Consider the following 23,915-nt stretch of genomic DNA (forward strand, 5'->3'; position numbering starts at 1 on the left):
ATTACTAGTTAATCTTTGGTTTTCAGTGAGCAGATGTGATATGACAAGAACACCTGAGGAAATAAAGCACTGGAATATTTTCAGGAAATGTTTTAATTTTGTATATTTAATACAAAAGAAAGTGATGAAAATGTTACACTGTCGTACATAAGTTATTAAGAGGTGTTCCTGTGCATGCAAGCATTGAACTCTGATGTTCAAGCAACAAATCTACAACTACATATTTTAAAACAGGAAAAAAGTCCCAGTATGTACAGACGACTGGAGAACAAAAAAAAGTACACTTTTGACTTTTGGAGATACATCTTCAGTCTCACCTTAGATTCCTCCAGAGTTTGAACAAGTTGATGCAGAAACAAAAAGTCCTGTCTTCGCTCTGCTTCACAGTTAAAGAGACTACATCAGTCTGTGGAGAAAAGACGCATTTAGATAAATCAAATGTGGACTGTAATGGCAAACGAGTGTGCTGTGATTCATACAACTACACAACAATCTGTGGTGTTTCACTCAGAGCTATAAACCTGCATACACTCCACCTCACTACACAGTTTACTGCCTATGTTACTGAGTTCCAGCACCATGCTAAGTCTATTCATAGACACATACTGAGAGGAAGATGAAAAACGTGATGATGATAGAGTCTGGTGAGATAATGCGTTGCAGACTTGAAACAGTTCATTGCACAGTAAGAACTTTGCTCTAAAAATAACTAGTTAACTGACCTTCACTTCATGAACCGTAATCTGTCAAAAAGGTTTTGGGTGTGTTGAAATAACACTGGCAACCTCAGGTCTGTTTTTATTTTTTAAACGCTTTATCCAATGCAGCTTAAAACCTTGAAATAAACCTAGAAATCTCCACTGAAGCCACATAAATAAAAATAGGGAGAAATTCAGGATCTTCTATTGAAAATAATCACAGCAACATCCATAGTAAAATTATGTGTATTTGATTTAATATACTTCTATGTTTATATATTATATATATTCCTTTGATTTCATTATTTTCTACCACACCTGAATGAAAGAGTGTTGTATTTGTTGAAACTTTTTCTGTACATAAAACCATTCTTTCAGGTAGTCTGATTGAGAGCAAGATCTGTTTTGCAGGAGAGACCAAAGAACAGCAGCAGAAGTTAAACAGCGATGAGACACACAACAAATCACAGTCAGTCCCACAGAAGCACACACAACAGTTCCAGAAGCAATCACACACAAACTCTTAAAATGCTCAAACACAAAAGTTTAAAAGCATCAAACTGGATGAGACTTTCAGGTTTTCAAGCTCATTTCAAATTGTGCAAAGCACTGAAAGGCAGTTTGCTCAAGTCCAGTATTTACTGGTGGGGTTCAGATCCATCTTTGTTGATGTTAAGCTCCAGAAGTCACTGGAGTGTGTTATGTAAGTATATTTTTTTTGAAGATGTAGTTTCTATATCATTTCCCAAAACACTGATTCACTGTGGTCTCCAACCTGCAAGTTGCTCTTTTTTGCTCCGTTCTGGGATCTGGTCTGATGAGAAGTTAGATTTGAATTTGAGAAGAGAAGACGTGATATACTGAGACAAATTTAGAAGAAGACATTTCAAAACAAAACAACAGAAACATTGTTTTTGACACTGAGCAATAAGCTGTTGTTACATTGAAGACCATCGGGCTACCCAGTGTAAAACTGGAGTCAAAAGGGTTGAAGGATGTGATTAAGACGTAAATACAAAATCTGTAGGTGGTGGAGTTCCTCAATAAATTAAGTATATAAGTATATAAATTTACCAAGTCAGCGGTATCGGTCTCTGTGATCTCTGTGCCTCTCCCGTTCCCGTTCTCGTTCTCGGGAGCGCTCCTTGTCTCTCTCTCCACTCCAGGAACGTTCTCTGTGTCTTCGGGACCTTTCAGTACCATCCCAGCTGGAGGAATCTTCTCGGTCCCGTTCTCTATCTCGCTCTCGCTCCCTGTCACGACCCCTGTCGCGGTCTCTTTCTTTGTCCCCAGAACGACTGCCACCCCTGCAAAGAAATGTGGGATTGTGTGATCCAAAGAAAGCTTGTGATCGTTCCTTCCTCAGCTGATTATACAAACCTGTAGCCATAGTTGCCCTGGATAGAGACTAGGCAGTCTTTGAGTGAGGTGACCAGGGCTTGACAGCGTTCATCTCCAAACACTCTGGACTGCTTAATGATGGCAATGGCAGTTAGCAGAGTCTCCATGGCCACCCGCAAGTCTCCTGCATCAGTGATTGAAGAGATTAGATATTAGAGACATTTGTCTTTATGTAGTTAAGCACTTCAAAGCTCCTAAGGCTACAGTTTAGAAAAGTTTTAAATAGATGACATTTACTACCCACTGATTGTAAAAATAGGCAAATTCAAGCTTTCAATTCCATTTGGGATAAAACTACAAAAAAATGGAAATTAATATTAATACAGTCAAATCAGGTCTCTTTTAATCATCCTGCATAAGTCTCATGATTTACAAAGCTACACACTACTCTTGTTCATTAATGCCAAGTGCTATGTTAGGAGAAAGCCAGCGCTACTCATCAACTAATTAGTATTCATCCCTGTGATGAGAAAAGGTAGTTTCAATATTATGCTACACTGACGCCTCTCAGTGGCAGGGACTGAGGATTAGGATTAAGAGACCAACACAAACACACACACAGAGAAGTCCCTTGAAGAAAGTAGCAACAGAACACATGAACAACTGTAGGAGAGCTGAACTGAATGAAGTGTCTGAGTACTTGCAGGTGAAGCATGAAGGTGCTGTGTTTAAAAGAAATGTAGTCACTTTTATATTATCTATAACGTAACGAAATACCAAACACTCTCTTTAATGTGCAGTTCTTCTCTGAGACGGTGGGGAACAGCTTTTGATTTAGATTTTTTCCATATGGAACCAGTCCATTCCCCACATGGCTTATTAAGTTCTGTGTTCCTTCTTCCACTTCACAGAGTCTGATCGGCTATACGTACCAGCTGTTGCTCCAGACACAGCCTTGGAGATGGCACTGCTGGCGACAGCTCTATTTCTGTTCATTAGCTCTTCAAAATCTCCATCTGTACTTTGAGACGTGTGTCTGAAAAATACACAGATTGTTGTCATACTGACTATTATGTAATTATGTAAGCACCAGCACAAGTTATGTCTAAAAATATTTCATGATTTCTATGACAATCTGAATCTTAATTTGTTGTGTTATCTTCATGTGCTTTGAGCTTTATTACATGCATTTTGTATTTGTCTCTGGACCCTGGTCTTTCTGCTTTAAATATCCTCTTTCCATGACAAAAAGATTAACCTAAGGAAACTACACATTACTGTTTAAGCAGTATATGTTCTCACTTTTGTTGGCTGTAAGATTTGCTGCTGTGTCCATCATGTGCCGGGGTGAAAAATGCTGGATTTATATGCAGGCTAGGACATGGCTGGCTGGAACCGTGGGCTGAAGGAGGGAATAAAGGGGGTGGCAGGGGCGGAGGGATGTTTAGAGGGATATGTGGGAAGGGAGGAGGTGCCTGACTGAGGAAAGGGCTGGGTAACGGGGGAAACCTGTTTGAAAGTGATGGAAAAAGTGGAGGTATAGGGGGAGGGCTGGGCTCCTGTGATAATAACGAGGGAACCTTATCTGAAGAGTCAGAGTCCTTGGGGTCTTTGGGACTAACACGCAGAGGTATACCTGTGGAGAACACATGGTTTTGGTCAAAGATGAGACTCATACCAACAATTTGCAACATAATGTAAGTTCAACAGTATTTTCTTAAGGCTGCAGCACTCTTACGTTTATTTGCTATGTCCTCAAACACAGTGAGGTTCTGGCGAGTGGCAAAGCGACAGTCAATCCTCTCCCCATTGAGCTGACACTGGGGTAATTTTTCCAACAATACTTTTAATGATTCTTCTGAGGTCACCACCAGCTCTGCGTAGCTGTAGCAGAAGAAGCCACACATGAATGTATGGCTACCACAGGAAATGCTTTTATTTTTGAGAGTTGTTTTTTATTTCGTATAAACAGCAGATGTGCAGCCACTCACCCTCTCGACTGACCATTAACTCTGTTCTCAGCAAATTTGATCTCTTTGATGTCCTTCACACCCAAGGTTTGGGCCACGCACATGAGGTCCCTGTCAGACGTCCACTGAGAGCATTAGCAGGTTTGGGAAGAGGAAAACAGCAGGACAGCAGACAGTTACTTGTGATCTTGATGAATAGTGAGACTGTTGCAGAAACATATGTAATACTAGGTGATTAAGATGATTATGTTTATGAGGAGAAATAGTTGAGGATATATATATTAATCTAGCTCCTGGATGAGATTGAATTATATTATATTTTGCATTACTGCCCTTTTTTAAGGAAACTTAAATTGCATTCCCTTAATATTTTACTACTTCAGGAAAATTACAACATCTTGAGCTGATGAAGAGATGAATACGGTGATAAAACAGAAACTTTTTTGGCTCTGGTCATTCTACTGATATATAGATATATAAATGACTGAAGCCACTTGAAAAACGTTTACCTTCCTTTCTGTGGTGAGTTCAGGAGAATTTATGTGCTGTGAAATCTGACAAGATACAACAATACCAACTGTATAAACAAATGGAAAGTCTGGTGGAATGTTTTGTTTGACTTTGCATTACAGTGACTGAAAAGAGACAACTCTACTGACAAATTTTTGTCAAGCCCATCTGCTCATGTTGCATCTCATTCCTGCTCATTTGAAGTTTTAAGTCAGGGGATAGGGCAACTCATTTCTCTGTTCTGCTTAATGTAGACAAACCCGTGTGGACAAAACAACAAAAATGGCACTGAGCAATCCAATAAAAATGTGATCAACATTAACACAGAGTGGGTGTTACTCACCCAGGGGAAATTTCCAACATATAGAGACAACTTCCTCAGTGAATTTCCTCCTGTCTGGGATTTCACTGCTGTTGATTGAGCCTCCACTTTAGCTGGTGATTCCTCAGATGGGGGCACATTAGTCACACCCTTCTTCTCCTGATCAACTGAGCCAGTCAGAACAGCATCAAAAAGTTCATTGGCTTCAGCTATTCTGTCCAAATCCTGCGTGGGACAGAAAATAAGAACACATCATCATCTGTACATCTCAGTGTGTAGAACTGCAAATCATCTTTCAGCTGCAGGAAGGGTGGACTGACAAGGGATCATTTCCATATTTTCTGGGACTGACCTGTTCGACAGACATTTTAGCAGAAGGTAAAGAAAAGAAAAGAAATACAATGTATTTTCTACTCTGGAAATAGTAAAGTAAATGCCAGAGACCAACAATATATCTGCATACTAATATATCCAATAATAAACGCAGTAGTGCTGTTGAGTGGCATTGTGTTGTGTTATTGTTTTGTCCAGCACATTCAAATCAATGAGGGTAGGCTGAAGAGGGACTCTAATGATTCTGTGATTTGAGGGTATGAATGCCTGAATATGGAGGCGTGAACTGTTTTATTTTGATTGCAAATACTTCCTTACCATGTGCCCAGTGTGAGGGACGTATCTTAACTTTCTCTTAAATAAAGAAAAGTAGCCCCCCCATAGAGAAAGAACTGCAACTATAACCAACATCTGAGATTAGTTCACACAGGTATCAGCTGAGGGGGAGGGTTGAGACTCCACCAAAGCGACGTTCACACCCCCGAGCTGCTGCCACTGATGCTTTCTGCTGCGATGAGAGACATAAACATGAGACTCACCTCCTCGTTTTGACTCAGGTCACTGTAGATATCACTGAAATCTTTGTTGGAGGTACTTGGCCGGGCTGCAGCAGCCATTCCGTGGGCCCAAGATGATCCTACTGATGGCACTGCAGCTACTATAGTTTTATGTTTGTGCGTTTTCAGAGTAGTTCTCTCATGCACACTCAGCTGCAAATTACCCGTCCATGCCGTCAACAGGTGCACTGTTAATATTCAGTAACTGTTGTTAATGTTACGCCTCCTTTCTACCGTTGGCTACCGTTCGTTTCGAGTCCGCAAAACATGAAACTGTAAAGAAATAAAATAAAATGACGATAAACCGGGAACACGACAAGCGCACATAAGTTAAGAAATTACAGTTTAATGAACACTTTGACAATATCCACTAATATTTCATGTATGTGTGCACACACGAGTAGTTTCCGACTACTGTTGGGTTTGCTCTTTGATCAGCTACTGCTAATGTTGCTAATTTTCGGTAGCTTGTTCATTTAATTGCGTCGGGGAAATTGAACCGGTTGACAACAACAATCAACATCGGTTCCTATTGTCGAACCCCTTCAATTTCTGATCTTAAGAGGGATGAATTTCGTCTTATATTGATATTAAACAACTGAAAATACACCAAATCATTAGCAGTCATTTAAGAACGCCACAATGATTATATTTATCATCAACTGTAGCTGTTACCTTAGCAATATGGCGTGATGTGTGCGCTGCGTTCAGTCGTCCCCTCGCTAGTTTCCCCTGACTTGAGCGCCGCTTGTGTAATTTCTCTGTTATGTGACATTCAGACAACAGAAACACGTTCACGGCGGAGAAGCAGCTTCACCTCCAAGTCTCTAAACGTCGCAGTAAAAAAGAGGGTTAAAATGCTGTCGTCTGTCGTTGCGAAAAGAGTGAGTTACCAACTGAACGTTACATTTATTTGTACATTTGTTTGGTTGAAGTGTGAGTGCTGTAGCCGCCTTAACGTTAGAGCTCAGCGAGGATCCGGTGCAATAATGTGGTGTAGAACACAATATAGAGTATGAGTTGGCTGTTAATGTTGTAAACAACTATTGTTGAGTGAAGTCGTTTGATGTTGTAGCATTGAATGTTATGAGACGCAGACAGTGTGTGGTGCTGGAGGACAGTTGTACAACAGGGCAGCCTGTGGAAGATATTGTGTAATCCTCCTCTGCTTCTGTGTTGCTGTTAAAATGTGTTGCTAACTAAACTTTCGGTTCATTATCTAATAGAAAACACTTTGCTTTAAGCAAAGGAAGAAGTTAGATTTGATTTTTAATTCTGGTGTCAAACTGTAAATGGATCATAACCTTCAGCTTCCACTGTGTTTTTGCTTGGTTAATAAACACAGTTAGAGAGGTAGGGGAAAATAATATGATAATAAATATATTTTTAAATGCACACAAAGAAGAAAAGTGTGACTCACAGTTTGCATGCTCAGACAGTATAAAGACCTTCATGTCACAGTAAATAAAAAGAAGTTAAAACATCAAAATACAGTCAATGAAACTGTTAATTAGCACAGATTATAAGAGTGACTGCTCATATATTCTATATAAAGCCTAATTTGAATTGTTGATCTAATATCTGAAGAAGCACCAGAGACGTTTTGAGGTAAAAATCAGGTGATTTTACACAAAACAAAGTCAGTGTGGGAAAATAAAAACAGAGGGAGATCCTGTCACGTCAGCTCGACAACAGCACCAGGTATTTTTCAGCAGGGTTTGAGCAGAACAGTGAATTGTTGTGAATTGACTTGTCACGTGTACTGGATGATACAACACAGGACAAGATGCTGGGATTTGTTGACACGTGTGTGTGTGTTTTTTTTGTTGCCTGTCAGCTGGTGACCGGGGTGTGTCAGGCAGCCTGGAGACCAGCCGTCACAGGGCTGGTATCTTCTCGTGGTTACCGCGGAGACGCGCCGGATGACACCAGAGGCGACCTGATTGAGATCCCTCTGCCTCCGTGGGAGGAGAAGGCGGACGAGCCCACCGACATCAAGAGACGCCGACTTCTCTATGAGAGCCGCAAGAGGGGCATGTTGGAGAACTGCATCCTGCTCAGGTTGTCTTTTCACCTCACACTGTTTTTCAAGTCTGTCTTCAAACAATATTTGACTAGTTCTGTTTCAAGAGTTAATTAATGTCCGGCTTCAGCTGGCTGAGTCAAATCAAGCTCCAAAGTGAATGTGTTTTTAGCACAAAACCTCCTTCTTGAGTTACTATTTCAGCTCAGAGAGGAAACTCTGTCTGTGGAAAGTCAAAGATGATACTGGTACTGGAGAAAACAGGAACCTGTCCTTTAACATCTTTGGAGCAGGATCAGATTTTGGAGGTTTCTCGTGTTCCCTCAGAGGGTTTTTACACCCTGCTGCTCTTTCTAATTTATGTTCCTGGTGTGGAGTCCATTCACCAGCAGCTCAGATAATTACCAGTTAACTGTGACCTTTCCATTTAGAGAAAAGGCTCGGGCTGAAATGAATTGTCCGTCTCTCTTGTAGCCTATTTGCGAAGCGATACCTGAACACGATGAGTGAGAACCAGCTGCAGCAGTACGACAGACTGATAAATGAACCGAGCAACGACTGGGACATCTACTACTGGGCGAACAGGTGAGAGAACGAGTTTCTCCTCATACGACACGCCACACTAAATACATTAAAGCAAACCGTACGTCAGTGAGCCGACGACTGATGGACTCCAGTCAGGAGACATTTCAGACTGATGGGAATTTGGATGCTCTCCCTGCAAAACATTTAAATATTTAATGACACAAAAACATTTCAGCTTTGCAATATTAATGTTTGAACAAATTGCAAATAACTAATATTTTGCTTTGACTCGTTGTTTTGCGTTAACACTGACAAATAAATCAAATATTTTAAATTCAGTCTGCAGCACTACAAACTGGAAGACTCCAGTGGGCATTACGATTATTCAGCCCTGTGTTTTTTGTTTTTTTTATTACTGGCAATCATTCATGGCCGCTGATTCTCAAATAATAAAAGCTCTGCTTACAAATAAACTTCAGTCCTTTTGGCTCAGACTTCACCCTGGGAGCCCTTTCACTGTTCCCAGATAACTTACCAATTTATTCCTCTAATTTTCTTTTAATTTGACTCAATTATGTGTCAGCTTCATTATGCAAAACGGATGAAAAACAGGATCCGTGTGAGAACAGCATCAACACATCCCAACTGGCAGCACTGCAGAAACTGGTGCAGGCAGTCAAATAATCACCATGCCATTACTGAGTTATTCATTGAGATGGTTTCCGTTTTCCGTTAATGAACAGAGACGTTCCAAGGTCACATACAAAGTCTCTTAAGTAGAAGCCTTGAAAGAGGAGGGCATTAAGGTAAAAGCATGTGAGGCTCAGGAATCTAACGTCTCCTACAGAGCTGCTTGTTTCTTGTCCTATAAGAATCAAATACAATTGTTCATGTGCATTTTAATTCTTATTATTTGTCTGGAGCGAAATATCATGTCTGAATCAGCCGACCAGAGTGACGCCATCTGCCTCACGATCAATCTTTTCTCTGTAATCTCACTTAATTAAGTTTTTTTGGAGGAGAAGTTGGAAACTGAAAAGAACTAAATCTGGTCTCTTTCTTCTTACAGAAGCTCAGCCCACACCTGACGTCTACCAGGGAGAAGTCATGGACATGCTGAAGGAGTTCACAAAGAACCGGAACCACGAGCAGAGGCTGGACGCTCCCAGCTTGGAGTACCTGGATAAGGAAAGCCAATGAGGCGCACGGCCCGTCTGGACCTTCACAGAGACTCAGTTAAGGCGGAGCACTGAGTGAATATCAGTGTCTTATCCCCTCCAGACGTCAGCTGTGTTTCTCTGGCTGTACACGGCAAAATGTACAAAATATTTGGAGCACTTTGCTTATACGATACTGTCCACCTGCTTCTGTTCTCATATTGTAGCCATAGCGGCCACAAGCGCAGGGAGAAGAAGATTTGTGGACAATTCAAGGGACAGTGTTATGAATATTTTGCATTCATTGCATTGTAAATGTGTGATTTAAGACTGTAAATTAAAGCTGCTCAATGTGCGTGATGCTGGTTTTCATTAATGGATACAGTTATTTTCCTGTGCCTATTTCAGACATGAGGCGTAATTTAATAAACATTGATCCTCAGCTGTTTCCTGCTCGTGTTGTTTCTTTCTGATGGTTACCTTTTACCACAGGATTGGATCACATGACCGGAGGCTGCCATGTTTGACAGGGAGACCCTCATTTGTTACATAACGCCAGTTGTGCAGCCTGCAGTGTGTGTTAATGGACAGCAGATGGAGGCAGATCACTTTATTTTCAGCGACTGTCAAACTGAGGCGCGTGTTGATCTTTAGCATCACCTAAAGAAATATACGAGGTCACCTGTTATCCTCGTATATTTCACACGCCTTATTTCTCATGCAGGATACAAGTGTGGAAATATCAGTCCACAGCTGCCATATTTATTCGATTGGCCATCTGCTGAGAACCTCAACGCAGCGAGTCACAGATGATGAAAACTCAGGTGCAAGCTGTTACTACATTACAGCATTTCAGGATGAAGGGGATATTAGCCACAGAGCTGGCAGCGTGTTTTCATTACCGCCTTTATGAGACAAAGAATCACAGAAATTTTCTGTCAAGCCACAGTTTAAATTAAACCACATAAATTTTCGCTCACGGCCATTTAAACAAGGTTATATTTCTCTCCCAGCAGATCTGTGTGTGTGTGTGTGTGTGTTGACTGTGGGGAAGATTTCTTGCCTGGCTGTGCGTCATGTCGGTTCAGTGGAACCTTGTACTGAGAGCAGAAGGGAAATGCCCTCTGGCCAGGAGATGTGCACTGAATCTCAAAACAGATGACGAGGCTGCTCGCGTACGCCCATAGAATCATAATGTACACATGATATACCACCAAGGTGTTACAGATATGAGACAAATGGCGACGCGTATGTTCTTTCTCTTCACCATAAAGGGAAAATATGATGAGTAAGAATCCCGGCCTTGGATTCCTATGTTCCCGGCTCGTCCTAAAATAGACTGAGGTGATGTCAGAAGGGTTCCCCTCTGTGTGTTCTTTGCCCCTTCGCCATCTGCCTCACCAAATACCTTAATCTGTGCTGGAAAGTAACTAAGTGCTTTCACTCAGGAGCAATTTTAAGGTACTTCTACTTTGAGTATTTGCATTTTCTTTTCTTCTGCTGCACATTTCAGAGGAAAATATAATACTTTTTACTCTACATCTACTTTTTACAGGTACATTCTTTAATCACTATAGCTAGTTAGATTTAAGATCAAGAACAGAGGAGGACACAAAAGCAGATGATTAGATTTATCCTCTAAATGTCATTCATAGTTTAAAAAATGTTGAATGTTTTTCCTTCTTTTCTCTCCCATTAATCTTCTCAGGTCTGCTCAGGTTTGTCTTGTGGAAGGGACCTGATCCCTAAATGTTATAAAACAGTCAAAGCCAGCTGCTTATTCACTGATGCATGCATTTTAACTATCCAACAATAATGTGTATAATAGTGTTATGTAATATATAATAATAGAGGACCAGTTTTGCAGCCAGTATTTAATCTGAGTGCATGACTTTGACTGATGATGGTATTTTTTTCATTATTAATCAAAAATAAAGGATCTGAATATTTCTTCCACTTCTGATCATGCTGCATAAAATAAACTGGGAATGTGAAAAGTGTAAAATTGAACCAGTGAATCTACGTCCTCATTGTTCCTGTGTAAATGTGTAAATGCCTTAAAGAAAGAAAAAAGATGCCACCTGTGGATCCCACGTGCAGTAGAAACACATTCATGTCTTTATTGCTCTGAGGCTTGTTTAGAGTGTATATTCATCAGTTGCCTACGCACTCCCACAGTGCCTATCTGTAGCCCAGCGCTCCTGTCATCCTCCACTGCCGCTTCCTGTGTCGTGACAGTTCCCTGTTTTATCCACAGCCCTGCCGTCACCCTCTGCTCCCCTGGAATTTCAATCTCATGTTCTCTTGTTTCCTCTCTCCTCCACCACCAGTGGCAGCAGCAGCATCCCTGTAGCCTTCATCTTGTCTTCCCATGTCTGCTGGAGAGTCGAGAGCAGAGGAGCGCAAAGGGAAACTGCCAGGTTTAACTTTGAAGATGGAAGTGTTAGATAAGTTGGTAAATTAAACATACAGCCCTTCTCAACATTACACACACTCACAGTTTTTCTCTTAGATGTTATCTTGTGTTGAAGATGCAGTGAAATGTAGTGTGTAGGAGGCAGAGAAGGCAATTTCCTTAATTCTAGAGATCAGCACCAATTCTAAAGATCCCTGTTAATTACCCTTTAAATCTAAGAAGTCCTATTTCTGCCTGAGCTGGAAGAGAGAGGAGGACAGAGAGCAAATGTGGCTCAGTTAATTTTGGCTTTATCACTTTATCAGTCCGCGTATTTGCAATTAAACTGCTACAAAAGAAATTCATGATATCAACACTCAAAATCAGACTGAACTGGGATTGACAGCGAGTTAGTGGCAAGTCTCTGTGAAATGTGTTACTTCAACTTTACAGTTTACTATCAGACAGCACTACATTTATTTGACATCATTTGATAGGCTTTTACATAAAAAACAAACGTTTATAAAATCATCATGTATTATGAAGGATTAAACCAGCGTTTCCTGGTTCTAGCTGTTTACAGGTCAACTGAAGAGTGATTTATTTCTTCTGGGGTAAAAGCAGAAAAATAATTATTTCACATAAAAAAGTTAGAGATTGGGAATCACTAAACTAAAATACATAAAAGTGTGTAGAGGCGTTAAAACTACAGTAGCTCCATCTCAAGGTACAACAGTCTGCTGCTTATGCATTGTTGCATCAGTATTCATCTTAATCTTGTTATTATACTTAAATAAAATATTGAATGCAGGACTTACGTTGAGGATCTGAAAACGTCCTCCTCCTCATGTGCAACCAACTCAGAACACAGCAGAACAACAGGAAACCTGTTACATTTATGACGTCTGACCTGAAGAAACAGTAAAAAGAAACTTCTGAAAAATTCATAACAATACCAGACCAGAAGTATCTTTGTTTTATATACACATTTATATTGTTATATACACTGTACAGATTTCAAAAAAATAAATGGCTGATATTTAACATTGTGCACCCCACGGATGTGTGACTACAAAGAGAAGAGGGAGTGAAACAGGGGGCTGTGTGATACCAAGGACAGACAGATATCAACAACCCCAGTAAATACTGATGATTTTTTTCTTTTTTTTCATACAGGACACTTCACAATCATTTGTACAGTATAGAAATTAAAATGTTGCTGGTTAACCTCTCTTTGTCTCAAGCAGAATGCCCTAAATCAGAAATGCGAGCTTGTCCACTTAAGATTTTTACCAGTGTGGTATTTTGGCCGGTGAAGAGTGTAGAAAGTCGGATTCTAGCTCCATTTCTTGAAACTAAAACACACCAAACCCTGACTGATATTTAACCGATGTTTAAGTTGCATTGCTCGAAGTGACTTTCACTAAGCCTTTGGAATGTAACGCTTTGTCAGCAGCACTCAAAAATAATGCCGTGTTTAACACACAGGGCCATCAGGACAGACAGATGACTGTGTTCCTGGTTATTTTGGGATGCTCCGATGCTCTGCTCTGACCTGAGACGAACAGTGATGCAAAGAGGTGATGATTATCTCCTGTCTCACCTTTTTTTTTTCTCTTACCCCCCCTCCCTGACACTTGGAGAGAGGGAGCGCATATGGTGAAGAGCAAGGCGTGGCGGGGTTTATAAGGCACACACAGAACACTTTGTGCCAGAAAGCATGTGTGCACAACGGGGGTGTTTTCGGGGGGGACGTCAGCTGCGATGTTAGGGAGCCACCCTTCATTTTTTTTGGCCTTGGCGAATCAGATCGGACCAGATAGGAAGGACAGATAGGACAAAATGTCGGTAGCTGCTTCTGTCTGAACTCAAAGTCTGGTGTTTATGTGGTCAAAGGAAACAGGGTTGTTGTAAAGCTGGTTTGTGACATTTTTCGTTTGACCTTCGCTCTCAGCTCAAGAACAGATTCTCCTCCTCTGAAAAAAAAAAACCAAACGTCCTTTTTAAACCACACATGAGGATAATGACCCTGCTATGAAGAGAGGTTTGTTCCAGCATCGTCGTCAACAAGTGCAGTGATTCTCGAAGAAGTGACAACTTTTAAAAAAACATACTTCTTTGTACATCTGGATCGTTTCATACAGAATAAAAACAGTAAACAATGTTGTTCTGTATTAAACTGGCAAAATAGAACTCAGTGCAGATATACTGTACACACAGAGGGACTCACAGTAAACACAATCACACAAACTAAAGCTCAAATATTGACACTCACACACACACACACACACATACATACACACATCCAGTTGACAAAAAACGAGCAGTGGAATGTAAAAAGACTTTTCTCCCCAGATTCTTATTCTCATTTGTTTCCATTCATCCACTTAGCACGTGTCTATATGGGACTTAAGGGAGGTCACATTCAGGCAGTGAAGCCAACAACTGGAAGACTGACCTGTACTGAACTCAAACCCCCCAAAACAAAAATAATCAGGTCTGACATAAACCTGTTCCAGGTTTAAAGCACTGATTGATGCAGCTGATAGACACGCTGTAAAATGGCCTTTCAGCCACTGATCATTTCATCTGCATCTCATTTCTCAACACACTGTAACTCTTAGCAAACCTATTTACTGCCTGCATTCATAAATGTTTGATTCACCCAAAACACAAAACACTTCAAGGAATCAGTAGTCAGAAAAAAAATTAATCTAAACTCAAGGTCCACTCTCCAGCTTTTTTCTTTTCACTGCAGCGTGATAAAATAATTAGAAAAATGTTGTTTGGAAAACACCCTGCTGCACAGATTAGATGCTGTTGTTCTTCTAGTCCCAAAGAAAAGCGTGGAATATATTGGGCTTTGTGGATTATCTGATTAACCACGACATTATTTCTGGAACGAGACAAGCTGGTGTTGAATTTTTCCAAAGCCATTTCAAAAGCAGTGAGCACCACAAAGAAATCTAATCGATCTCCTTTGTATTCAGCAGTGATGTAAGGGAATCAAACCCACAACATATACATAAATACATGAAATCTGTCTGGCTGGATAGTACTGGTGCATTAAAGGGGCTATCGGTCATTTTTTTTCTGCCGCCAAATGTGGTTTCTTGCCGGTGGTGGTGATGCTTAAGCTCAGATAATACAGGGAGAGAAGGAACGAAGTTTGATGCCGAACTCATAACGTAAAGTAAACAGCTGTTAATGCTAACGTTAGCGACGTAGCGATGGCAGAAACTTACTAATAGCTCCTTTAAAAACTACTCTGTGTCTTTGACCTTAGTGACCTCCCCAGTCTTAAACTTTAACACCACAAATTCTAACTTACTTCACCATCGTTATCACAGGCAATGCTATTTTCACTAATATCTTTAACTTAGCTGTGCAAGTCCAGAATACCCCCTCATTCACACACACACACACACATGCACACACCCATTAACCCACACTTCCACACTTACGGAAGCTGGCTTTTTGCTTATTTTCTGTCTGGAAGAACAGGTTGATTCTCTAAGTTCTTTTGAAAACCAAAAAATAAAACACAACATTAATCACTTTACTCTTTTTTTTCTGTCCATCGGGATTTCTTTTCCAAGAAAACAGGAAAAAAATGTTTGTTTTTTTACACTTATCCTTCTTCTGGACCAGTGTTAAATGATCATGTTCTTATCCTTTTTTTTTTTTTTTTTTTTTTTGTCGTTGTTGAAGAACTTCATTTGGGGGTTACAGCACATCACCCACAGCACGCACAGACGACGAAGGGTTCCAGCCAAGGGAGAATTATTACAGCGGTGCCAGAGAAAGAGTGAAAAGTGAAAAAGACCAAACATGAGTTGAGCAACAGGGTCCATTTCCAGGCCACTTTAAATACAGGCCATCACTCCTCTATTGCCTGTGTCGGTTTTCCTGAATCTTCAGGCATTTCAAGGGGTACGGAGGAATATCAGTTTGATCTGTTTTTGGTTGGTAGTTTGTATTCATGGGTGGCAAGAGGCTCTGATGTTAAACACTGAGAATGGGGGGTGGACTGGGGGATATCTGGGGAAAAAAAATCTCATAGAAACAGGGCACGAGGAGGAAGTGGGTTAAGACATCAAAGACATTTTTAAGTTCAGACAAAGGGATGTGAGGGGGGGTCGGGAGGGAATCAGAAACTGACAAGGGTGAAATTTAAGGATGGTGTCACGAGGATCGAGGGCAGAGGATATCAAAGAGGCCTGAGAACAAAGAGATGACGCACAGTTTCTGCAGAACCAAGACTGCAGTGAGGGAGCAGGGTGGGTATGTGCTGAGGGCAGGGGCTGAGTGGCTGATGCTGAATTCAGGGGAGGGGGACACTGTAGGCAGGTTGGTCACTGGGTGCCTCAGGCCTTGAGAGCATGCCACTGGGCCACGGTAGTGCGAGGATGACCCATCATGTCTTTCCAGTGCTTTACCTCTGCAGGGCCACTCTTCCATGAAAGATAAATCTGTGAGAAAGAGAGAGTCAGTGTTACTCATGTAACATCACATGGAGATTGATGCTATTTGTAAAGAGCCTTCCCAAAAAACAGCGGGGTATTAAGCAAAAAAAAAACCCAGGAAAAAGCTCACTGTGAGTCTCTGCTTTCACTGCTAAGCCTGCCACTCTAATCGGAATTTAACTAAAATCCAGGGCAGAAAAAGAGCCATTAGAGGGGGAGATTTCACTTGCTGAAATACTCTGAGAAAGGCTAATGCTGACACTAATGAAGATCAAACACAGAGTCTTTAAGTAACTCCAGATCTGTACACGACACAGGAAACACTGCTCAGGTTTCCAGTGTCCTCTGTCGTATCATAGGCAACATATTCTGCTTTGAGGCGTTTGCAATATTTCATACAGAAATAATAAATGTATGAATTGAGCTGGTTTAAAAATACACAGATCAGTCAACACGCACAAGGACGTAGGACTAGTTAGAGCTGAGTCCTGACATATGAGCGACTAATGACATAAAATTAAAGTGGATGAGCCCACAGAACACCAGAACCTGAGGCAAAGCTCCAGACTACAGGTCTGTAAATTCCTGATAATTCCCCTGGAAGTTTCCAGAAAATAACAATGTAATTTGGTAATAATTACAGCTGAAGCAGGGACAGTGTTAAATTGATGCACTTCAAATGAATTAACTCCAATTAACTGCTAAGCTAGCGTAGCTTAGACTCTTTCAGCCGGTGCACGGCAGCTCAGCTGAACATACAAAAACGTGACCTTCTCCACAGGCAACTTCAGTTTCCAGGAATAAATGAATTATGAATGAGACAGTTCTTTCAAAGAAATCTGGGAGAGCGTGCACCTGTATTTCACTGGTTAAAAGCAACTGGGTCACACTCAAAATAAAGTCCCTTCCTCATTAGTTGTGTATCTACTCATTTAGAATTTAAAGGAGTGGTCTGCCTGCTCCAGCAGGGGTCAGTAGAGACTGACTCAGCGATCAGCCGCTGACTGACTGTCACAGAGTCAGAAAAGCACCGGGGAGGAGAAGAGGAAGAAGAAGAAGAAGAAGAGGAGGAGGAGGAAGAAGAGGGAAGGAGATACCTTTCCAATGACATCATTGCGACTGAGTCTGTCCTTGTCCATGACAGTGATAATTATGGTGGTCTCCCTCAGCACGTGGGCAGGCACGTCAAAGGGGAAGGACTCGTTGAAAACAGGGTTCAGACAGCGCTTCATTACCACCGTCTTCTTCTTTTCCACTCGCTTGTCCTTGTGCATCAACCACACTTTTACATAGGGGTCTGTGGAGAGGGAAACATGCCTGTTTGCGTGCTGTTCACAATAATTTAATGCAGTTTTTGTTTGTCTGCTATCATGGATTTAATGTGATTTTCTAGTGGGGAATCATTCTCATTTTTATTTTGATGCAGCGATAATAAAAGGAGATGGGAGATGAAGGAGCATCTATACCAGAAGTGCCTCCAATGTCCATGGCTTTGAGGTTGCGGGCTTTAATGATGCTCACAGTGATGGTGTTGGCTGTGGGGTTGTAGCACAGAGACACCAGCAGATCCCCTCGACTCCCCTGGAGAAATCATTCACACAACAACAGCAAATTGTTCACTTTTTTTTTTTTTTTTTTTTTAAATCCCCTTTTCCACATTGTTCTCCTCCCTTCTGTTGCTTGCTGTGTGTTTCTGTTTCTTCCACGGGCTGTCTGTGTTCTCTCTCCGTCTACCTGTCAGCCTCTCCATACTCCCCTTCTATCTCCTCTCCCACCCGCTCGCTGCCACATTTCCCCGGGGAGCGTCACGGCAGCCAGGAATGACATCACCCGCTTCGTTCTGTCCCATCCTCTCTTTCCCCTCCTCCCTCCTCCTCCCCTTCCCCACCTTCTCCCTCCTCACTCACGCTGCCATCGCTACACGGTTTCAGCTCCTTCCAGAAAGTCTGCATGTTGGCCAGGTCCAGTTTGTTGAGGGGGATGGACACCTCTCCTATGGGGTCGTTCCTGCTGAATCGGTCGTAGTCGAGAACCTGAAGGTACAGAGTCCTCTGGACCACCTTCTCATATGGAAACCCTGAGAAAGAAAGAGGGGGAAAGCGCTTTAGAGTGGCTGCATGTTCTGTGAACACTGTATTAAAACCTCCTCCATCAAACCTTCAAACAGGAAGGTCTCGTTCCAGTGGGGGTTTAGATTCTTCCGCTTCACTTTGGTCTCCAACTTGTGCTTCTTGTCTGGCAGCAGGTAGAGTTTGACGAACGGATCAGAGGTGCCGGAAAAGTCCTTAGCAGGCAAATCCTGGCCCTTCAGAATTTTAACGGTGAGGGTGGAGTCCTGAAAACTGTATCCAACACTGAACTGGATACGACCCAGCTTCTCACACACTGGACCCTCGTGTTCATCTTCCTCTGAACCTGGAGACAACTAAGAGAGAAGCATATACAGCGTTTGGAGCGAGATATAATACTTGGAGAAAGTTTTCAGGAGAGAATAATGACTCCTCCTGACAATGAACATCTCTCAGAGACACATTTTACACCAGATATAAAAATTATGATTATATTCAATGTTTCATTATAAAGTCAATCAACGGCACCAGAAAGTACAGCCCCCAAAATGACTACAAAGTTGTTGACAAAAACAATCTCAAATCAAGCTCCACTTATTCCCTTGTGGAGTTTTCGAGAGTCTTCATTAGCAGACCGAGTTCACTCTGTATGAAAAATCACTTCCTATTTACTAAACAGTGCACTATATTAATCGTCTGACGTGTCTAAATTCTGCGCGTGGAACAAAACAAACTATAATCCCATGATGCGATGTGTTACATATCACAGAGGCGATAAATCACTGTAGTGTAATAATACATCTGTCACCGATGACTCAAAATGATGATGATTCATAAGTGTCTGAGATCTCAATTTACGGCTCACTGCTGAGTAAATTACTGAGGGTCTACTCTGTCGTAGGGAGCAGTAAGTGAGTGAACGAGGGAGTGATTTTGGATGCAGCGCTGGAGTTCCTCAGTCATGGGAAGCAAACTCAGTCTGTTGACAAAAACTGATCATTAGATTTTTCGTGGAGTCTTCATTGATTGCAGGACTGACGCATTAGACTGTGTTAGTGCCCACAAACTGTAGTCCCATGAGAATTACACTGCTGTTATCAGACCACCGGATCAAATGTGGCCATATTCCTAGTCTGTTCACACACACAGATAAAACACTTCCTGACCGGTGGCGTCACATATCACGCTAAATGTGAAAGTTGGACTCCAGTCCACAGGGGGCACTAATCCAGCACTCCGACATAAAAACACACAGCTCCTAACTGCCAAACTAGCATCATGCTACGTCACATGGCCGCTGTCTGCTGTGTGACAAGGGCACAAAGTGTCCACGGCTGTGTGGAGATGAGAGGCAGATTATCTGCTGGTGGACAGACCCTCGGACTGACGGTGCCGTGGCCTGGAGGGAGGGAGAGAAATCCACTTTTAAAAAGCGCTATCTGATGAGGGAGGGGAAGGAGGCATTACTCAAGGAGCATTTCCAGAAATTTAATATCCAATTCCATATTCTCCCACACATTTCGGATGGTGCTGCTCAAACTCATTCTCCATGCTGAATATGATCACTTTTCATTATGCAGTCCTCCACCCAACAGCTGGCCTAAATTGCTTTTCCCCATTTTCTGCATTTGGGGCGCTTTCTCTTTTTTCCTAGAGTCCTCTCTTCTCATTCAACTCTTAAATTCTGCTCTCTAATTTATTTTTCTGAAACTCAAAACAACCCACGTGCACGAGATGCAAATTCTCTCAGGAGCGCAAAACATGGCCAGGCAGGTCTGCGCAACATTTTAAAGGATAAATCTAACGACATCCACACGTTTACAGAGCCTCATCGTCTTTTAACAAATTCTTTGAAAAGCAAACCAGCAATGAATTGATTCCACTAACAGAATATTGTCTGTCCAGCTGAAGCCTGGTGCAGCTTGTTCCTCGGTGTCCATTGATTTCCATTGTTGTCCTGTTGAAAACTCCCTCAATACAACAAACACAAACATGGACTGTGGCTTATTTTGAGTCTTGCTGCTGTAAATATTCACAAACCCACAAAATATGTATCCCTCCGCAGCTGAAAATAGTCCCCCAATGAATGCACTATTTACCCTTGCTTGTGCAAAACAACAGGAAATTATTAGCCTTTTTTTTAAAAAAAAAAAGGTATATATCTGTGACCTCCTCTGTAAGAATGGATGGACCACATATATACTGTAGGCTTGGGAAATATCAAGAGGCAAACTCTGCTGGTTCAGGTCTTTTTTCAAGGGATTTGCTGGAGAACAATAAAGAGAATATCACCGTCTGTATCCTTCGACAAATAAAGTACAGATAAACCTCTGCAAATACGTGGATGTGTGATGACACTGAGGCGAAGACACGTTCACACCGAGCTATCCATGGCTCCGTGAGCGTCACACAAAATGAAAGCGGTGTCAGGGTACATCCTGATAAGAACCATGTGATGCTGACAGGACCACCGCCCATCCTCCCCCCCAAACCACTATCACCTGAGACGCTCGAAGGGGCTGGATGTATATATAATCTGACGTTTGATGCCGTTTCACTACAGCCTCCTTCTCGATACAGTGTGGGGAATAAAGTCTGTGCACACTGCAGCACGAGTGGCTCCAAAGTGCTGGATGGGTATTTTCAGCATGAAAGCAGGGTTGTGTAATATATAGACGCCTTTGGCAAAACTGCCCAGAATGAGTATTATCATTAAGCACCACCACTGTGAATTCCTCAGACACACCATGAGACCCACATAATTACACACTGCTCATACCCATCTCTGCCATACTCTCGCAGCACCCACAGCACTGCGTGTTCCTTCACAGCTAATTACCGAAGCTCGCTGGATAAGGCGCACGTCCCCTCCCCTCCCAGTGTCTCACTTTGGGGTGATGATTATTGTATGTTTCTGTGAGCTGAGATTCTGTATGGCAATAACTAACTGCGATGCTCCACAGGTGGGTGAGCTGAGTGGGATGAAGACTGTACTTTTTGAGTGATGAAAGACTTTCGGGAGGAGGAAACACTTGTCATAGGACTTCGCTCAATTGAACTGAAGTGTGTAGGCTTTCTCTTCTCACTGTCTTCTCTAGTATATACTGTAGGTGTTAGATAAAATAAATGTAAACACTTCATATTAAATATTATTAAAGGATACATTTATTTTCAATGCTGGTCCTATTTTTGTAGCTTTGGCCATCATTTCAAATTGAACCAGCAGCTCAGTCTGAACGTTTACAGCAGTTTCAGAAATCATTTTAACATTTTAAGATATGAACATAAATCTTAGGAGGAGCTTGGTTTAGCATGAGTAATATGACAGGATGTGAATGCACGTGATTGTGAAGCATCTGTGAAATAACTGATGTCAAACAGCTAATGAGACTCTTCAGTGCAAAGTAACCAGACGTCCTCTGGTGACGCCTGAAACAGTCGGTAAGTCGGAGTTTGGAGCTCGGTATTGAAACTGCATCAAACAACAGGGTTAGCTGCTGTAGCTTAAAAACAAAGCAACACAGACGTAATGAATGGAAACATTAAATAGGACGTTTATATGTTCTGCTAGATTTCATTGAAGCCAATATAACCAGTGTTTATAATGGTGATTTATTGGTAATAAGCTGAAGTCCTATTTTGAGGTTTTTATATTATTCTCTCTGCCCTCATGGCTCATCTTCCACTTCCTTGTCTCAAGGCCTGCGTGTAACATCCATCTTAGATTAGGAAAGATGATGTGGAAGCACCATTCAAGTCTCTCAGCCATCTCATTTATTATGATTTAAAAGGCTTTGCTGACAGCACTCCCCCTCCTCCTCTTAATATAGATGAGTTCAGCAATGCAGAAAACAGACACACCACGGATGACTTAGTGGCGTGTCAATAAAATGCGTCTCGTGGGATCATGTGGTGATATTGTGTGTTACCATGAGCATGTCACTGGTGACTGAGTTGGCCAAGTCAGAGACGGAGGAGTTGGCCTCGTGGCTCGGCCCCTGGCGGCGTCCGGTCTCGTCCGGGGTCTGACCTCTGGGGCTACTGCCTGGTTTGTTACCTGGAGTCCTGTTAAAATGGACGCAAACACACACATATCAACATAAACATACAGATTTTCATGGTTTGGATCAGGCCCTTCAGTTCAAATGAGAGGAAATCTTCATGCTACACAGTTTGCTTACAGGTTTGTGGCAGCAATTTGGGGAAGGACCTCTCTATTACTTTCGTGGCTGAATATGAGCAACTGGTTTCCAACATGTTGAGGAAGCCTTCAGGAAAAAACGGAGGCTCTCACAGGAGACTCTTGAGCAGCCTGTAATGTGAGGGTTACGTGACAGAGGGAGGCGGTCAAAAGCATAGGTGGGCTGCTGATCAGAGGCCTTTAATAACTCAGCTGTTTGTATTTCTCAGAACGTATCCCGCAGAGAAGCACACAACACAACTATTCTTGATAAATCTATGAAACTTTCTACAGCAAAGAGGAAATCAGGAGGGAGCAGCAAATTTTGTCAACACACCTGTGAGCTTTTTGTGTTCTCTAACCTCTGCCAGTTTTGAGAAAGTTTATAAACTTTATTTCTGTGATAGGCTAAAAAATACAGAACATTCGCTACAAAAGCAGATCTGAAATACATTTATTTGCTTTCTTGCCCAGAATTAGAAAGAATATTGACGCTACTAAGTGTGCAGCAGGACCTTACAGTTGGTTAGCTTAGCTTAGCTTAGCTTAGCATAAAAACAGCTAGCCTGGCTCTGACAGAATCTCTCTACCAGCACCTCTGAAGCTCCCTAATTAATTTTATCCCGTTTGTTTAATTTGTTCGAAGCCAAAGTCTAAAAATAACAAGTTGGGGATTTATGGGTTATATGTTTCCAGTCTTTATGCTAAGCTATGCTAACAGGGTGCTGGCAGTAGCTTTCTATTTACATTTACCGTACAAACATGGAGTGGTATCGATCTTTTCATCTCACTGTTTGTAAGACAGTGAATATTTCCAGAAATGGCAAACTGTCACTTTTGGCCATGTAGTGTTTGTCTCTAAACAACAGAGGCTGTGATGTGCAACAGTATGTGAGCAAATACACATGCAAACAGTCACCTAGAAAGAGTTTCTGGTTGTGTTTGAGTATAATTACGGAAAACAAGGCCCAGAACTAAACACACACACCAGTGTGAGACTTTGTCCATCACTACCACTTCACACACTCATGCACAAAATACGCCGTCAAAGAAAACCAAATTTACAGTGCAAGACTTTTAGAAATAAACAATAATATATCTGACTGATAAACCTTGAAACAAAAAGATAGAGAAAAAGAAAATACTAAAATTAGTAAAGGGTAAAAATAGCTCCTGGCTCCTGTTATGTAACAATTTGGTGGACAGGAGAAAATACAAAGATCTAATACCAGTCTAGGCGTATTGACATATAAGACTAATGAGCACTTATCCCTGTGAGAGAGACGACCCAGGGAGGAAAAAAAAAAAACAGGGACAGTGCGAGCGAGAGCCAGAGAGACAGAAATAGTGAGCAAATGAACAGGTGAGC

General features: G+C 41.7%; 3 protein-coding genes across 6 annotated transcripts in view; 1 reads left to right on the forward strand and 2 right to left on the reverse strand.

Annotated features, from left to right (window-relative positions):
• Positions 1–75: 75 nt before the first annotated feature.
• LOC108889657 (cleavage and polyadenylation specificity factor subunit 7) lies at positions 76–6,482 on the reverse strand. 2 transcript variants are annotated; one of them, XM_018686232.1, is made up of 10 exons: positions 6,407–6,482; positions 5,714–6,004; positions 4,863–5,066; positions 4,031–4,134; positions 3,778–3,923; positions 3,342–3,675; positions 2,972–3,075; positions 2,079–2,223; positions 1,773–2,005; positions 76–406 (listed from the first exon to the last, which is right to left on the reverse strand). In XM_018686232.1, the coding sequence occupies exons 2-9, from the start codon at positions 5,789–5,791 to the stop codon at positions 1,777–1,779; spliced, it is 1,344 nt and encodes a 447-aa protein (XP_018541748.1). In that variant the 5' UTR covers positions 5,792–6,004; positions 6,407–6,482; the 3' UTR covers positions 76–406; positions 1,773–1,776. The 2 variants fall into 2 exon arrangements, with proteins under 2 accessions (XP_018541748.1, XP_018541747.1); XM_018686231.2 differs by lacking the exon at positions 6,407–6,482 and having other exon boundaries at positions 5,714–6,361.
• Positions 6,451–9,878, forward strand: sdhaf2 (succinate dehydrogenase complex assembly factor 2). Its single transcript, XM_018686233.2, has 4 exons — positions 6,451–6,615; positions 7,569–7,792; positions 8,229–8,334; positions 9,345–9,878. The coding sequence occupies exons 1-4, from the start codon at positions 6,589–6,591 to the stop codon at positions 9,477–9,479; spliced, it is 492 nt and encodes a 163-aa protein (XP_018541749.1). The 5' UTR covers positions 6,451–6,588; the 3' UTR covers positions 9,480–9,878.
• Positions 9,879–12,130: 2,252 nt separating this feature from the next.
• syt7b (synaptotagmin VIIb) overlaps positions 12,131–23,915 on the reverse strand; it is an 80,590-nt gene continuing 68,805 nt past the window's right edge. For all 3 annotated transcript variants that reach the window (XM_018686227.2, XM_018686226.2, XM_018686225.2), the window contains 6 exons: positions 22,296–22,431; positions 18,455–18,722; positions 18,205–18,374; positions 17,764–17,878; positions 17,395–17,594; positions 12,131–16,303 (listed from right to left, as the gene is read on the reverse strand). In XM_018686227.2, coding sequence (XP_018541743.1) covers positions 16,199–16,303; positions 17,395–17,594; positions 17,764–17,878; positions 18,205–18,374; positions 18,455–18,722; positions 22,296–22,431 — 994 coding nt within the window. In that variant the 3' untranslated portion in view covers positions 12,131–16,198. The remainder of the gene's footprint in view (positions 16,304–17,394; positions 17,595–17,763; positions 17,879–18,204; positions 18,375–18,454; positions 18,723–22,295; positions 22,432–23,915) is intronic.

The sequence above is a fragment of the Lates calcarifer genome, linkage group LG2 (assembly GCF_001640805.2).
Source record: "Lates calcarifer isolate ASB-BC8 linkage group LG2, TLL_Latcal_v3, whole genome shotgun sequence".
Lineage (NCBI taxonomy): Eukaryota > Metazoa > Chordata > Actinopteri > Centropomidae > Lates > Lates calcarifer.

What these genes read in the sequence shown, in the direction of transcription:
- LOC108889657 (XM_018686232.1), bottom strand. Translation starts at nt 5,791, where the DNA reads ATGGCTGCTGCAGCCCGGCCAAGTACCTCCAACAAAGATTTCAGTGAT. An exon ending in TGAGGACATAGCAAATAAAC is followed by an intron (nt 3,676 to 3,777) that starts GTAAGAGTGCTG and finishes TGTTCTCCACAG; the next exon opens with GTATACCTCTGCGTGTTAGT. An exon ending in TGTGTCTGGAGCAACAGCTG is followed by an intron (nt 2,224 to 2,971) that starts GTACGTATAGCC and finishes TCACTGATGCAG; the next exon opens with GAGACTTGCGGGTGGCCATG.
- sdhaf2 (XM_018686233.2), top strand. Translation starts at nt 6,589, where the DNA reads ATGCTGTCGTCTGTCGTTGCGAAAAGA. An exon ending in GAGAACTGCATCCTGCTCAG is followed by an intron (nt 7,793 to 8,228) that starts GTTGTCTTTTCA and finishes TCTCTCTTGTAG; the next exon opens with CCTATTTGCGAAGCGATACC. An exon ending in GGGACATCTACTACTGGGCG is followed by an intron (nt 8,335 to 9,344) that starts AACAGGTGAGAG and finishes CTCTTTCTTCTT; the next exon opens with ACAGAAGCTCAGCCCACACC.